This window comes from Apis laboriosa, unplaced genomic scaffold, assembly GCF_014066325.1.
Source record: "Apis laboriosa isolate Shangri-la unplaced genomic scaffold, ASM1406632v1 scaffold34_cov151, whole genome shotgun sequence".
Classification (NCBI taxonomy): domain Eukaryota; kingdom Metazoa; phylum Arthropoda; class Insecta; order Hymenoptera; family Apidae; genus Apis; species Apis laboriosa.
In genome coordinates this window covers 7,825,447-7,843,807 of record NW_025222928.1, presented here as the reverse complement: position 1 = coordinate 7,843,807, position 18,361 = coordinate 7,825,447, and the positions used below count along the sequence as shown (strand labels likewise).

At 18.9% G+C, this 18,361-nt stretch overlaps 2 protein-coding genes across 2 annotated transcripts; both read left to right on the top strand.

Moving 5' to 3' along the window:
- Positions 1–935: 935 nt before the first annotated feature.
- Positions 936–5,023, top strand: LOC122714983. Its single transcript, XM_043936821.1, has 6 exons — positions 936–1,018; positions 1,140–1,310; positions 2,148–2,273; positions 3,068–4,098; positions 4,249–4,420; positions 4,617–5,023. Exons 2-6 carry the CDS (start codon positions 1,164–1,166, stop codon positions 4,731–4,733), a joined length of 1,593 nt encoding a protein of 530 aa, XP_043792756.1. The 5' UTR covers positions 936–1,018; positions 1,140–1,163; the 3' UTR covers positions 4,734–5,023.
- Positions 5,024–6,163: 1,140 nt separating this feature from the next.
- On the top strand, positions 6,164–16,647 carry LOC122714954 (probable ribonuclease ZC3H12C). Its single transcript, XM_043936765.1, is given in 9 exon segments — positions 6,164–6,830; positions 11,638–11,763; positions 12,238–12,346; positions 13,852–14,311; positions 14,428–14,713; positions 15,128–15,247; positions 15,249–15,453; positions 15,585–15,837; positions 16,036–16,647. Coding segments are annotated over 9 exon segments (2,013 nt in total). The 5' UTR covers positions 6,164–6,722; the 3' UTR covers positions 16,382–16,647.
- The last annotated feature ends 1,714 nt before the right edge of the window (positions 16,648–18,361 follow it).

Sequence of the window (18,361 nt, the reverse complement as noted above, 5' to 3'; positions counted from 1 at the left end):
ATATATAATAAATAAAGATAATAAAAAAACATTAAATAATAATCAAAATTTGAATAAAAAAAGAATTATTTGTTTATTTACAATCTTTTGAAATAATATACTCAAATAAATTTTATTATATGATGTTTAAAATACATAAAATACATAAAATCATTTATAGAATATTTTTTATTATTAAACAAGTATATAATAAATTAATAAAGATAAATTTATAAATTATATTTTATAATATATAAATTTTATTTTTTGATTTTAGAAAATATTCACAATTAATTAATATCCTTTTGAATTATATACAAAATTTTTATATTAGTTTATATATATTTATATGTATATGATATGTATATGATATATCAATATCATACAATTACATTTAAAATATTTGTTTAAATTATTTTTATATATATATGAACTAAATTTTTATAAATATATATATGTTTTCAAAATTCATTCATGTTATAAAGATTAGTATAAAGATCATTTGAATTATATTTTTAAGTATCTTTATAGTTATTAATAAGAAAAGAATATATTTATATATTTTTTTAATAAAATAATTTCTAAAATAACATTTTTAAAATAATTTTTTTATATATTATTTTTTTATATATTAATAATCCCATAAATTTTAATTTAGAATGTGTAAAATAATTTATAATAATAATAAATAAAAACAAAAGAGTTTTTTACTAGAAAATAAAGAAAAAATTTTTACCAAAAAAATAATTTTTTTAAATATTAATATTAAATATTTTTTAATTTTTTTTTTTATTAAATTTTAAATATTAATAAATATATGCGAAATAAATAATAAAAATTAAATAAAATATAAATTTTATTTTAATAAAATTATAAATTTATGTTGATATAATATATATATATATACATCATTCGATTATATTTCTAAATAGTGAAGATAGCTAAAACTATAGCTATTTTGCTATTCTTACATTTATAAATTTTGTTAGAACAAATAATAAAATAGTGTTATTTGACGTTGCTTTTGCTTACATTTAAAGTATGAGTAATTACAAGTATTAAAAATATAATATTAATATGTATAATAAGATCAAATAATATATATGTATATACATATTTCTGAATACGTATAACTTTGATAACCTAATATATTATTGTAGAAAAATATTTGTTATGATTCAAATATGGCTGGTGATAAAGTAGTTGGTTGTTCTTCGCATCTAAGCAAAGAAAAAGTACATCAAGAAAGTACTTGTAATGAAAACTTAAATTTAGAAGAAGAATTTGCAGAGCCTATTGAATATGTACCTTGTCCTGAATTTCATTTTTCGGTAAGTTTTACAAACATTAAAGTGATGTATTTAAATTTTTGTATTTATATTTATATTTATATATTATTTAATGTTATTATTTAATATTAAATATTGCCGAATAATAAAAATTTAATATTGTAATTTATTTAAATATTAATTAAATAGTTGAAATATGTATTTAAATTTACATTATATTTTTATTTTATTACTATTATAAAATTATATATAAAATTATATTATCATTTTTCTATATAAAATATTGCAAAAGATTTTTAAAAAATTTTAATAAATATAAATTTTGTAATATTTATAATTATAAAAAATAATTATAAAAATATTTATCACTTACAAATTAATAATGTTTTGTATATTTTTCTTGAAAATCTTTAATATTTATTTAAAATATTTGTTAAAAGATATAATAATAATATAAATTAAGATTATGATAAATGAGCCATTCTATGTAATATAAAAATAACTTAGAACAAAAAAATTTTTTAAAATAATGTTTTTAATATTATTTAATTGTAATATTAATTATTGTAATAAGGAGAATGATTTTATAATAGATTATTATATATTATTTTGGTTTATAACTTATATAACATGATAAAAAAAAAATGAAATAATTGCAAAAAAATCTTTCAAGAAATGATAATTTTAATTATAAAATGTTTTAATAATGTACTCATAGAAGTATTCATAGAAGTATTCATTTCATTTATTTTCTAAATTATATTATATATATTAAAATATTTGATAACATATAACAAATATTTAATAATATATAATATAAATAAAGTCTTATATATAAATCTTTATATATAAATGTTTTAATTTATATATTTCTTTTAGACAATAACTTGTTGTTTTTGCAATGGATATTATGGACCATGTTTTGAAGAACCTGTTTGCTCAACATGTCATGCATTTTTATTTCCTAATGATATTGGTTTTTTGCAAGTTCCTATTTTCAGTGAAGTATGTTATTTTCATATATATATTTTATATATAATATTTAATAAAACTTCATTTATTTAAATATTATATTATATAATATCATAATATCTAATTACTTCATTTGAATAATGCAATTTCAAAATAATTAGAATTAGTATTTATTTTAACATTATGTTTAACAATGAAACAATTAGGATTATGATTCATTATTACATTGGATTCAAAAATTAGTAAATATTTGTTTAGATTTATTTAGATAATTTTAATATTTATATTAAATTTATATTTAGATAATCTTAAATATTTTTATTTTAAACTTGAAACTTTATTATATATTTTTGTTTGATCTTAAATTTATTATTTATATCACATTTATATCACATTTATATATATATATCACATTTATATATTTTAATATTAAAATTGACATTATATAATATATAATTTTATATTTTAATATTTTAATTGATAAAAAAATTTGATTATATATTGTATTTTTGTAACAAAAAATTCTTTATTTATCTTGGCTATATCTTCTTAAAGATATTTATCTTTTTTAGTTAACTTTTTAATATTTTATACAAAGTAACAATTATAACAATATAAATTTTATTATCATAATATTATTTTTAATATGATTGTTATTGACTCTTTTAAATTTTTAATGTTAATTTTTATTTATATAAATATTTATATAACTAATTCTTGATAAAAATTTATATTTTATATAAATAAATGAAGTTCAATAGAAAAAAATGAAATAAAATTAGAAATGTATTTTATGTATCAATATTTTCTAATTTTTTTTTATTTAGAAAACGGATGATGAAGATTCAGGAAATGATGAACCAACAGAACTTTATTATAATCATGAAAGAAGAGCTAGTCAACAGCAACAAAATTCTCCACAAAATGCAATTTCAAATGTATTAAATGTACCTAATATTCCCAATATAAACTGTCATATAGCACAATGTTCTAGTTTAAAAAATGAAAATATTTTAGTTATGCAAAAAATACATCATGGTATAAATACATATAGTTTTAAGAATACAACAATTGTATCACAAAATGTACAGCTTTCACATAACATGGATTCTAATAGTATGCAAAATATAAATAATGGAAATAATGATACTCATCATGAAAAATATAAAGAAAAAGTTTCCACTTTTAATTGTGAATCTATGGCAGATGGAGAATTACATAATAAGATTCCAATCAAGAGAGTTAAAGAAGTAGAAAATCGTCCACATTATCATTGGAATTATAAAAATAATATGGGAGAAATGTCAAGATCATATAATTTATCTGAGCGATTAGAAATGTTAACAAATTATAAACATGTTGAACATGAATCTATTTCAGAATTAGGTTTAATGGAAAGATTACCACCTGAAGTGTTATTAGTTGTTTTTTCACATTTGGATGATGTTAGTCTTTGGTCAGCTGCAAATGTTTGCCGTAGATGGTGTGGTTTGTTATCGACGCATGTAACATCACAACAATGGCAACAAAATGTTAAATTACGGTGGCCTTTATACAAACCTATTGGAAGTGTTAAAAATTGGTATAAAGTTTATGATTTTTTGGCTTCTTCAGCACCTTGCAGAACATGTTTAGCACAAACCTGTTTGAGATCGCGATCACCAAGAATTCAAGAAAATTCATGGAGAAAAAATCGATTACATAGTGAACTTAAAAGTTTAAGAATAGATCCTCCCGAAGGTATTGAAGCAACACCTTTAGATCAAATGTGTTGTCATTGGCAAGCTACTATAACTGGACCTGTAGGAAGTCCATATGAAGGAGGTTTATTTTATCTTTATCTACAAGTACCATGCAGGTATGTACAAATATATTTCTCTAATTATGTATTTAAAGTATTATATTAATTTAATTATATATTTAAAGTATTATATTAATTGATAGTAATTAAATTTCTGTTATAAGAAATTTTTTAAAATTGATTAAGGAAATATATTAATTTTTACAGTTATCCTTTATATCCACCAATAGTAAGATTCCTCACAAAAATACTTCATCCAAATGTTTCTAGACATGGTGATGTTGGTATAGACTCAATACATCATAATTGGTCATTAGCATTGACAATTTCAAAAGTATTAATCAGTGTTCAAAGTTTACTTACGGATCCTTATTGTCAGGTAATGTAATAAATAATAATCAAATATATTTGTAAATAATTTATAATTAATTATTTTATGTTTATAATTAATTGTATGAACTTTTAATTATATGAGACTTAAAACATAATTCAATGTTATAGTATTAATGAATATAAATATTACATAAATATAATAGAAATATACATAATAATAATATAATAATATAATATAATAGGTTTGTATGGAACCAGAATTGGGTGAAATGTACATGAATGATCGTGAAAAATTTGATGAAATTGCGAGAGCATGGACATGGCGATATGCTATGCATGATGTTGTAACTCCATTATAAATAATTTATAAATATCTTATTTCTTATATATAAGATGTCAAAAAAGAGTTACAAACTTTAATAATGCACAGTGTTTGCTAAAATAAAAAAAATCACTTTAATTTACTATTTATATATACTAAACAAATTTTATAGTTCGAAAGTATTTTTATTTATCAAAAAAAACATAAAAAATTATCAATTTAATGTATATTACTAATTGTCAATCACAAATTTGTTTTGTTAATATCAAAATAAATATATAATTTTAATTTATTTGTTGCATAATAACCATAATATGAAAATATTATAATAAAATATATATTTTAATAAAATGCTACTTAAAAATTTGTTATTTATCCTAATGTGCATTGTGCACTTATGATATTTGTAAATCTTTTTTTTAAGCTATTGTATGTTTTCAAAAAATATTTATTACAATTTATAATTAAAAATTTACATAAAAAATTACTCAAACAGATGTAAATCAATAAGTAGTTAATAAATAAACTTAAAATATATTAATATTCTTTTTTATTAATTTAATTATTTAATTTATACGTACATAAATATGTTTTGAAAATATAAATTCAATTCAGTCATTTTTTAAATTAATTTTGTTTCTACATAATTACACTATGTTAATTATAATATATGCTAATTAATACTATATATATTTTATACATTAAAATAATGAAAACTGTGTATCATAATTTATAATATATAAATGATTGTGTAATTCAACGATTTAAAATTGAAAATAAAAATTTTAAGACAGCAATCATATTTTAATTTAATACGATTATGATTTAATACTCTCCGATTCGAGACAAACTACAATTATGTCTTGATCCGATTATGCAATCAAGGACAGTGATCTTCTTTTCTAGTTACAATCCAAGATAAACAATAACTATTTAAATTCGATATTATAACCAAGAAATATAACAATTTCATTTCTCGGTCATTATCTACGATTTACGACAAACAGCCATTGCCTTGATCTCAATCGAGAATGACGATATTCTTTTCTGGTCATAATGAAAAATAAATAATCATATCTCGATTCGACATTATAATAAGAACAATAGCATATCTTGGTCCGATTATGCAATCAAGAATTTATTTTTTTTTAACCTACAATCTAGGATAATAATCCTTCAATTACAAAATTACAACCTAAGACTTAAAATTCTTTTATAATTTAATATTAGATGTTTAATTTTTAACTTTCATATACAAATAAAATATAAAAATAATAAAACATGACAAATTATAGATTATATAATTAATATTAATAGTTCAATTTATTGTTAAAATATTAAATTGCATAAAAAAATAATTATAATATTTTTGATGGTCTCATATATTTATGTATGTAGATATTTATTTCACTCTTACATTAATAATGAAAAATGTCTATTACAAAGTAAAGATAAAATCGCAATGCATTTTGTAAGTTCTAAAGTAAAAATAAATCTAAAAAATTAGTAATATTAAAATTGCCATTTTATTTTAAAGGATAATTTATTTTAAAGGATACATACTAGTTTGTAATATTTGTATATTATTCATTTGTTCATAAACTAATTGATACTAGTTCACTTTGTTCGTAGATTCGTGGCTATCGCTGCATGTGACGACATTGCTTAGAGACCATGAGTATTCGGGGGGAGAAGGGAGGTAATGACGTCGTAGTTCTCGCTTGCTCCATTCACTGACCGGCCGTCGCCGCGAGTAGTCGTGAGTTTGTCCTGCTTTCTTCTGCACATCGATACCGTTCCAGGATCTAACGGAATATCCCGGAAGCGTGTTTTAGACTTTCTTATTTCTTTTTATTTAAAATTCTTTCTATAGAATATTATAAATTACTATTACCGTTATTAAAAAAATTAAGTTCAAATCGATACTTTTTAATCAAAGCCTGGAATGTATTTGTGAAAGTTACTTATTCTTTCCATCTTTCTTCCTTTCGTGCTTTACGTTGTGTGTGCGCGCGCAGTCGTGTGTATGATTTGTGTACATAATAGTGTTTGTACGGATTCGAGAAGGTCTTTGGACGCGAAAGGATACGATCGATTACGATTCGTGGAAGGAGATATGACCGTCGCCGGAAAGGTAAGTTCTTTTAGAAAATGCTTTCGTTTTTTGGATTTTAATATATAAATTTAGATATAGCTATATTTATATATATTGTACTTAAAAATTAGAAATTGTAATATCAGAAATCTATCGTTTATGATTTTTTCATTTGTTTTGCTATATTTTTAAACGTGACAATTTAGATTAGATATAGGTAATGGTTTTGACTGTATTATATGCGCATGTGTATATGTGTGAACGCGCATGTGAAATTAAAGAAAATTCTAAACTACAATATATATTTTTCACATATATATTTTCAATATATATTTTTTTTATTAATATTAATAAAATTTCATGAAACAATATTAAAGAACGCAAAAGAAATATTTTATTATTTATTTTTATTAATATTTATTAAACTATTTATATGTTTTTATATGATTGATTTATTTTGTAAAAAATAATTTAATTTGAAATAAAATATGTTTATATTTTTATATTTTTTATTTAATTTTATTTAATAAAGTTTTTAGTTTTAATAATTCTTTATTGCATGTTGCTTTTTTTCTTTAATTAATGTTATATTCTTTTTGTTCTATTATTTTATAAATAACAGTGTCATGTGTGACCACATGACCTAAATTGGAATAATAAAGGAATTGATATAACTTTTTTTTTAAATTTTCAATAATTTATTTTAAAGTAATTATAAAAATCGTTTTTTAAGATATAATTTTTTAGTAATTGAAAATTTTTTTATAAATATTTTCTTTAAAATATATATAGTAAAATATAAATTTATATTATAAAATATAAATTTGAATTTTTTTTAATTAAAAACTACAAAAATAATTTAAATGATGAATATACATTATATATACTAAATTATGACTTAACTTTTTATTATATATTTTTTTAAAAAAGTTGTTTATAATATTATTGTTATCGAACATTTTTTCACTTTTCTATTTTACTATGTATTTATTGTTTATTTGGAAATATCAAAAAAAAAAATAGAAAACTTGTTAATAAAAAATATAATTTCATTATATATTTATTTTGCTTTATATTTTTTATTCAAATTTTCTTATACTTAGCCATTAAAATATAATATTATTTATATTCTATAAAATAATTATAAAAGCCTAAATATTTTTTTAATTATGTCATATTCAATGTGAATAAAGAATTTGATTAAATTTATAAAAACATTATTAATAAATAAACAATCATATTAATAACAAAAATATATATATTATCTTATTATTGCTTCAATCAAAAGTTAGTTGCGTTTTTTTTTATGTAAATTCAGTACATTACTATAGATCGAATTTAATATTTGAATATTTGAATTTTTGTTAATTTACAGATTATTTGAATAATTTCATTCAGTTAATTAATTTTATGTTGAAATTCATAGATTTGAAGATATTACTTTAAAGATAATTGATATTTTATTAATAATTGTTTCAATTTTTATGATTTATTACAAAGTAAGTAAATAAAATAAAATGATATAATATTATTTTATTATTTTTGATTATAGAATATAATAGCAAATTTTTATATAAATATTTATCATAAATGGAATTTATATAAAAACCCATATATCATGTATAGAGAAATAGAAAAACGCAAAATTATGATTGAATAATCTATTTTTCGGAAAATATTATAGAATTATTAAAATATTTATAATATAATAGATTGAAAATATAAAATCAAAATTTTTTTTATACTATTTATGATTTAATAATAAATAAAAATTGTATTCAATTCATAATTTATTAAAATTTAAATTTAATTAATAATTTCTTTTTTACTCAATTTTTGTTTTAATCTTTTGTAATTATTTTACTTTTTATTTTAAACAGTATCTATTTCGATATTTTCTTTTTAATCTGAACAATTAATCTGAATAGACATAATCTTGGAGACATTTTTTCACAATTAAAAAGTAATCGCATAATTTTCTTATTTCTTCATTATATCTTAACATACAATAATGATGTATATTGTTTCAATTTATAAACTCTATATTAATGAGTGTTATTTTCAAAGTGTTAATTTCAAATATTTTCTAACTTCAGTTTAAGTTGGTAACATAAATACAGTGAATGCAAGCGAACGAAAGAAGAAAGCTATTGTCGCTCAACACTTAAGTCGATTAATGATGAGTCATCATTTCTGTTGAAAAGAAATTTTTATAATTTTTATTCTTTCGTAATGAAAAAGATAGCAAATAAAAATAATATTCTTTATTTTAATGTAAATATATTTAATATATTTAAAGGATATATTATATATAAAAAGGATATATATTTATATAAAAAAAAAAAGTAAATTTTGTTAAAATTTCATTCTTTATGTTTTAACAAAATTTCATTTTAACAAGATTATATTTGATAATATAATTTATGATATAATTTTTTATGAATAGATTCATATATATTAGAACTAATAGTTGTTATTATAGTTAGTATTATAATTAGTAGTTATTTAATTGGAAAAAGAAAAAAGAATTATTTAATTCGAAAATTTTTATTTTATGCAAGTGGATGTTCTTTTTTAATGGGATGTCTATTTATTTTTTCCATATTTGAAAAGATAATGAGTTTTTTTTTAATTCTATTACAATTTATTGTTTTATTATGAGAAAATTTATTCTTTTTTTAATTTAATAAATATCAATTTAATGTAATCTTAATATTATTAAGTTTTAAGTATTTAGAAAAATAAATAAATGAAAAATTAATAAAATCTTATTAGATAGACCTTCATTTGATATATTTATGAGAAAAGATAATATGATTAAGAAAATATGATTAAGATTATATATTAATGAAATCTTAATCAAACCAAATTTGGATTTTTAAATATAAAAAGCAGAGATCTTTCAACTGAAATTTTCAAATGTAAATTAAAAAAAGAAAATTTGCAAAATTTTTGTTTATTTAAGAAAGTTTAAAAACTAAAACCTATCATTCTTAAAAAAAATATACTTCAAATTTAATAATTTTAATATCACAGATAATAGATGAAATCTTAAAAACTATAATATTAATATTTTTATTTAACTTGCTTTGAAAATGAATACATCTAATATATTTAGAAGTGATATTTTACAATTCTATTTGTAAAATGTATCGTTAAATTGCTACTTTAAGTTTTAACATAGTTATTTTATTAAGTTCATAATGTGATAAGTAACTTAAGTAACTTATATGTAAAGTAACTTAACTAAAAATGATTTTTTATAGAAATTTTTATTATATATAATTATTACATTTATTTCATTTTAAAGAATAAATGCTTTCTGCTTTTATACATTTAAATAAAATTTTCTCGAAAATCCTTTTATATCAAAAAATAGAAAACAAGAGATGATTTTCTTTTCTTAAAAATTTGATAAATTTTGATTCTATGGATCTTAAATAATTTTTTCATAATTTGTTTTACAAATTATATTTATAAAAGAAAAGTATATGATTTTTTTATCATTATATTTTTAAAATACAATGAATCGATATTAAAATAATCCAAGTTATTACGATAGTACATTTTATAAAAATGTTATAAAAATTAAATAAAAATGTTTAAAAATTCGGTAAATTAATCTATATTACAAATTTAATTATAACAAAATTGAATATTAAAAATTTATTATTTTATTTTTCAATTGATTATATTCTTTGCGAATATTTTGAATATAATTCTATATATATTGTATCAAAATTACATTGATTTATCTTGAGAATTGTTTTGAGGACAATGACACATACAAAAATCTATATGTAATCACAAAATGATGATTGCTTTAGTACAAGTATATAGTATATACATGTGGCCTCCATATGCATTTCACCACCAGAAGTTCAAAACAAGAAATATATACGAAGTGTTAAGAAACATTTAGCACACCTTTAGAAGATAGATATCAAGACAAAAATAAAAGTTGTATGGATGAGATTTTATTATTTTTATTTTTACTATTATTATTTTTATTTATTATTATTTTATTATTTATTATTTTTCAAGATATAAGCAATTTAATTTCCAGTAGAAATATTTGTTAGGCAATAATAATGAATATAATTAGTTAAATAATAGGATAAATATTATAAATATTAAGAAAACTTTGATAGAATTTTTAAAACAAAAAATTCATATCATTTCAGATTATATTAACATTATCGAAATTTTAATGTAATGTAATGAATTTAATATAAAGATATATTTGATATGATATAAATATATATTATATATATATATATATGAATATAAAATATATGATATCATTAATATCGTTGATATCGTATATTGTTATAATTCATTATGTAAAAATCTATATTTTTTTATTAAAATATATAAAAAAAAAAAAATAAAAAAGGATAAAAGTTTATTTCATATATATTATATTACAAATACTATAGCATTATAAAATCATTGTTGAAAATTATAAATATCTGCATATCTCCATATTCGCCAGAATTACAAGTAATATAGATTAATGATATTGTCAATCCGTTGATAATAATATCTTTTTCATTGATTTTTGATTCTTGAATCGAAAACAGAAAATAATTGAAACTTAATATCTTCAATTTTAATCATACATTATCGATTTATGCATTGATATATTTGTATCATAATATAATTATGATAGTTCATTTATATTGAATTTAAACAATTAATAGTCATTATTATGTGTATTGATTTTATTATTATGAAAAATTATAATTAATAAAAGAAATAAATTTAAATAATTTATGAAATATATTTTTTTATTAAAAAACTTTTATTGATATTTAATCATTATTAATTTTTACTTTGCTTTTAGAAATACGTAGATTGTACTGTTCTCGAAACTGAAAGTATTGCTGACGCTGAAGATTCTTCTTACGATAGCGACTACGAAGCTGAAGATCCAATTGGATCTACGGATATTCATTCACAAGAATTGCAGGTATTTATTCAAGTATTCAGTTTATGAATCTTTTTTATTATAATAAAAACGATGTAATTTGTAAATTTGTTTTTTGATAAAAAATTTATGTGTAAAATTTTTCAATTTCTTAGCAATTTCTCGATTTTTCGTTTTTCGTTTATTTCATCTATTGATTTCCTTAAGATTTTCCTGATTTTTTTGGATTTGTTCATAAATTTTCAATTTCCTACATTTTTTTTAATTTATATATCAAATTTTTTTTGTATGTAGATTATTTCATACATATTTATAACAATATTTCATAGAAAATATAATATCTCACAATTTTACTTCATAATTGATTCATTTTTTTTTCTGGCAAAAGTTTTTTTTTATAAAAAACTTTTATAACAACATGAAATAATATTATTATATGTATATTAAATATCTGTAGTTTTAAATAATTTAGCGAATTAACATTTTAATAATTAATAGTTTAATTTTAAATTATAGGTATCTACTTCGAATCATTCAGATGTGTCCAGGACCGCCTCGGATACATTGGCTGCTGAATTTGCAGAATATGTTACAATACAAGGAAGTCCACCTTCTCAAAGTCCAGGTACACGATTTCTTATAAAAATAATATAATTTTTCTTTAACTAACTAAATGTATAAAAATTTCTTACTTTATTAATGGCAATATAATATAATGAATTCCTATTAGTAATGGTTTAAATTTAACTTTATGTATTTAACTTTATAAATTATATATTTATATCTTCAATAATTTTAACAATTATTAAATTTAATATCCTTCAATTATTTAAAAAAAATTTTATTTCGAAAAGCTTTGTGTATTGTGTACTGACCTATGTGGAGATAATTATAGATTTTTTTATGAATGGCTAATCTATTTGAAACTTATAAATTTATGCTTTCCTTTGGAAAAATATATCATCATTTATCCTTAAACCTTTCTTTACATGTAATTTTGAAACCATGCACTTTAAAATCATCTTTAAACTTTTTTCATGACATCGTGCACATACCTATCACAAATTTCTCTAACATTTTAGGAATTCCTCCCCTCCTGGCACTGATGCTTCGTGTGTTTCAACCGAAGATCCTAAGCTTCTTTATGTGACAGGCCATCATAGATATTTGAGTCTATTCGAGGTCGGGTTTCTTACTACTCTCCTTGGTGAGTTGTCCTCATTCACCTGCTTCTTTTATTTATTACCCGTTAAAAAGGCACAAATTTTCCAATTTATTCAAATATTCTCCTCCTAACTATCAGTCTTTTAACCAATTTGTTAATCCTTTTTTTTTTTTTATTAAATATACTAATACTTTCGATCTAAATTATTTTTTCAAGATTTCATTGTTATCTATCTATATGCTATTTTTATTTCTTTGATATATTTTTAAAATAGATTAGTCTTCATTATTTTTCATATTATTAAATTTAGAGTTTTTATGTTTGATAAAAATATGGAATAAATATGCATAATTTTAATTAATTTAATTAACTTCATTAAACAATAATCTTAGCTTATGTTCATTTATTAGTCATTTTATTTTGTATTTATATTATGTTAATAATACTAATATAATATATTAATATGTTAATATAATATATTTATTTTTAATTTATGGCTTTATTATTAAGAAAATAACAACTTGAAAATTATATATTTCTATATATTTTTCTAATATAATCTCCACATAGACAAGTACTTATCAAAATTTTAATCTTAAGTATTTAAAAAACAAAGAAAATTTATGAAGATTTATTGAAGATTTCAATTTATAAATTATTATGTTCATCTGAATACTAAATAATATTTTGTGCATATATAGAATGCAATAAAAATTATTTAGAAGAAAGTTGTATAGATATAATATAAAAAAAATAAATTATTATTTTCATTTTATTTTTATTATTACACTATTTTTCATATACTTATTTTATTCATAATTTTAGAAAGCATTTAAAATTTAATTTAATTTCTGAGTTAAAATCTATCTAAATATATCTTTGATTACATTAAAAAATTATTTAATATTAATTTTATAGAAAATTAACAAATCTATTAAAAATATTAAATATATTTATTTTTTTAGGATACACAGCTAGAGTAGAATTTGCCTTAAAACTTGGTTACACAGAACGTTTAGTTCAAACTGCACTGGAAAAATTGGGTCCAGATCCAGAACAAAACGAACTTTTAGCTGAATTGATAAAATTGGGTGCTAGCTGTTCTCAAAAATCAGTTGATACTCCAGAAGAATCCGATAGTGTTGTAGATTCTGATTTAACAACTACTGAAAATAGTGGATGTAGTCTCAGATCCGTTGTAATCGATGGAAGTAATGTGGCAATGAGTCATGGAAACAAGGAAATATTTTCTTGTAGAGGAATCAAAATTTGTGTAGATTGGTTTAAATCAAGGGGGCATAAAGAAATTACTGTATTTGTGCCTAAATGGAGAAAAGAAACTTCTAGGATTGATAATCCAATTGCTGATCAAGAAATTTTAGGAGAACTAGAAAGGGATCGTTTATTAGTTTTTACTCCATCCAGGTTTGTATACAAATATGATTTATTAATGTGAATTTTAAATAATCTAGCATGCATATTCTTTTGATTATTAATATTATTATTAATATTATTATATAGTTCATAATTTTTAATTGCAGATTAGTTGGTGGCAAAAGAATGGTTTGTTATGATGATCGTTATATTTTGAAACTTGCAGCAGAAATTGATGGCATTGTTGTTAGCAATGATAATTATAGAGATTTAGCACAGGAAAACCCAGAGTTTCGAAAAGTTATAGAAGAAAGAATTTTAATGTATACTTTTGTAAATGATCGTTTTATGCCACCAGATGATCCATTGGGTAGAAGTGGTCCAACTTTAGATAATTTTTTGAGAATTTTTCCTAAAAAGTCTGATCCAGCACCACCTTGTCCATATGCAAAAGTGTGTTTCATTAAATTATTTAAATAAATAATAATTAATTCAATAAGTTTGAAAAATTGAAATGATTGATTTCAATTGAGGTGAGACTTTGTGAGTGTTATAGAAATATATAATGGATTCAGAATATAAAATTTCCAAAACAATTCATACTTTCGAAAAATATAAATTATTAAAAAATTGAAATGAACATCTATTATATACGAAAATTTATATCTTTATGAATGTATGAATTGTTAAAATTGAAATTTCATATTTTGTCCATTTTTTATGTCTATGAAACTCACTAAGTTCATTTCGATTTGCCATTCATAGAATTATATAACTAATTATGAATTATATAACTAAAAACTTTATCAAAAATGACAATTATTATTAATGATAAAGTATAATAAAAAATAATTTTTTTAATTGTAGAAATGTACATATGGAAATAAATGTAAGTTTCGCCATCCAGAAAGAGGCCCTCATCCTCAAAAGTCGGTCACAGAAAAATTAGTAGAACATGTACAAAAACAACTTCAAGTAAGAGAAATTTAAATATTTAAATATTTTTTTATCAAATAATACATTAATAAATGTATTTCAGCATCAACCACTTTGTAAAACCAAATCTACAGTAACTAGTACTCAATCATTATCTCCAGTTATAAAAAGTAAATCTGCAGAAAATGTCACACTTGATCAACCAATAAATTCCTCAATACAAGGATTACAAGTATCTTCTACTATGAATTCTCAAGGTAAATTAATTTATACTATTTTTTTACTTAAAGATGTGTTTATTAAAAGATTTTTTGTATGTTTTACATTTTATTTTATGTATTTTTTTATATATTGTTATTGAATAATATATAATAATTTTTTTTAATAGCTTATCATTCTTCTGGTTGGTCAATAGGAAGATTGAATAAGTTAGAAGGAGAATCTCAAAATAAACATAAAAAGCTACAGAGACAATTGACTTTGAATCCCGTTTTCGATCCTCGACTTCATCAGTTGAGGCAATATCAGCAAGCATCTCAAACAAATTCATTATCACAACAAACTAAAATAACATCTACAGTACAGCATAGAGCTTTAACTAGACATTCTAGTAATGAATCAGCGTATAGAGTTGGTTTGAAGTAAGTCTTCTATCCTTTCATTGTTTTTACATTAAAAATATTGATTTTAATATAAGATTTAAATATAATAAATATTACATTTTATTAAATAGACATGATAAATGAAAGAAATTATTTACATTAAATCAGTAATTAGAATTATGATTCATAATTAAATAAAAATTATTATATTATATTTAAAAAATATTTATTGTTCAGTTGGGAACGTTCTGAAGGACAATGTCATCAGCATGTAACACGTATTGCTTCAGCACCTGATTCTTATCAAGCTTGGTTATCAAATAATTCAAATATGTCTTTACCATCTGGATCAAATCAACGATTAGGTGCTTCAGATCCTCAGTTAAATGTCGTTACATCTCCTTTATATTCGGCTATGCCATCAGATGTATTAAGGGAATTCCTTGATACCAGAACAAAAATACATTATCATTTAGCAAATATTTTTCCTGAAGAACATGTGAGAACTGCTATGCTAATTCATCCATTTGAAACAGATCCAATAGAAATCTGTGTTGCTATTTTGAAAATGTATCCACAATAAGAAATAAGGATCGTTTTATTTGTTTATTTAATTTATATTTATTAAATATAAAGTATAACAGATAAAAAGATTTAAAATATTTGAAATATTGTAATATTCATTGAAAAAAAAATTATAAAAAAATGAGGAAAAAAATGTATAATATTTTAAATGTCTAAATTATTTTTATTTTATAACAGAAGTAGTCATTACAGATAACTTTGATTTGAAATATTTAATTAATAGTATACTATAATTATATTATGAATTTACAACATAATTTAAAATTAATTTTTAAAATATCTTTATTTAATAAAAAATGAAAAAAGTGATAACAAATTAATGTTGCATTTTTGTTTAATTTGAAATTTTTTTTTATGACCTATATATACAATTTTATGATATTTATAAATCTTACTAAATTTTATTTAAGATATTTCTTTAATTATGTGTAATTATTTTGTATATTATTTTATATATAAAATATTATAAATATTTTATATATAAAAAGTATTTCATTGACAATTAAATTTGGATATATAATTGAAAAAATATCTCATAATTTTTAATATTAAACATTTTGTAAAATTAATTATTTATGTACTATATATGTATCATTATCTTGAATATATTTTAAATTTTATAATTTAATTATTTAAAATATATAAATAAGCTGAATTCTAAATGATGAAATATTATCTTCTATAAATACATTTTCACTTTTCACTTTTAATCCAATTTAATAACAATATTCATAAAAATATCAAAAAAAATATATCCAAATATAATTAACATAATTTTTATTATATTTTAAAATTTTTTCAAGGAGTAAAGATTAAGAAAACAATCTTAAATTATAAAATATTATGTTATATTAATATATAATATATTTTATTATATTATATTACTTATTTTTTATTATACTACTTATTTATAGTTTTAATATATTTCTTAAATTAAATTAAGATAAAACAATTAAGAAGAATATTAAAATTTTCAATATAATATAAAACATTAAAAATATTTAGAATATATACATTATAAAAATATATTTTCAGAAATTGAAGTTATTAATTAAGTTTTCTTAAAATATAAAATTTTATAAATTAAATATTTTTTTAAATCTATCATTTATTATATAATAGTAAATATTTTAAATATAATATAAAATAACAATTTCATGAAAGTCAAAATAAAATAAATAAATTTAATGAATTTTTAAATTAAATAAAAATAATAGGAATATTGATGTCTAAAATAATATGTTAAATTGTTTTTTTATTTATAATGCATTATTAATTATTTTTTATTTCTCAAATAAATAAGTATATTTATTTTGAATAAAAATACTCCTTTTTTATTATAATTATATTTTTTTTTGTATTTCATATATTAAATATTGTTTTTTCTTTATAATATTTAGCAATTAAATATAAAAAAAAATTAATAGTAAATCATATATAAAAGTGACTCATGTGGAAAAAGATCATTTTTAAAAAATAAAACATTTAAGAACAAACATATTTTGTTATTTTAATTCAATATGTATTTTAATATAAAATATAAAATACACAATTTTGCAATATTTATATTATATAATTTATATTTTGTATATCTAATATTAATATTTTGTAATAATTTATCAATAAAATCAGAATTTATGAATGTAAATAATTTTATATTTAAAATAAATATTTATATTTTAATATCAGCTAGCTACATAATTTAAATTATATTTCTCTAAAAGAAAATAAGTAATAATGTAAATAAAAATATAATCTTCATAATTTCATTAATTATATAAAATATACTTATATATATAAATATATATAATAATATATATATATATATAATATTATAATTTATTAATTAGTCTTTTTTATTTTTTATATAAATTTAAATTTATTTTATTTTTATATATTGTTTTATACTTTATCTATAAATAGATGTTTAAAAGTATAAAATAATATTAATTTTTAAATTTAAAAAGGAAAGCTTTAT

Excerpts from the sequence above, each read along its gene's own strand:
- LOC122714983 (XM_043936821.1), top strand. The coding sequence starts at position 1,164 with ATGGCTGGTGATAAAGTAGTTGGTTGTTCTTCGCATCTAAGCAAAGAA. Across the intron at positions 1,311-2,147 it reads GTCCTGAATTTCATTTTTCG|ACAATAACTTGTTGTTTTTG; the intron begins GTAAGTTTTACA and ends TATTTCTTTTAG. Across the intron at positions 4,421-4,616 it reads TTACGGATCCTTATTGTCAG|GTTTGTATGGAACCAGAATT; the intron begins GTAATGTAATAA and ends ATAATATAATAG.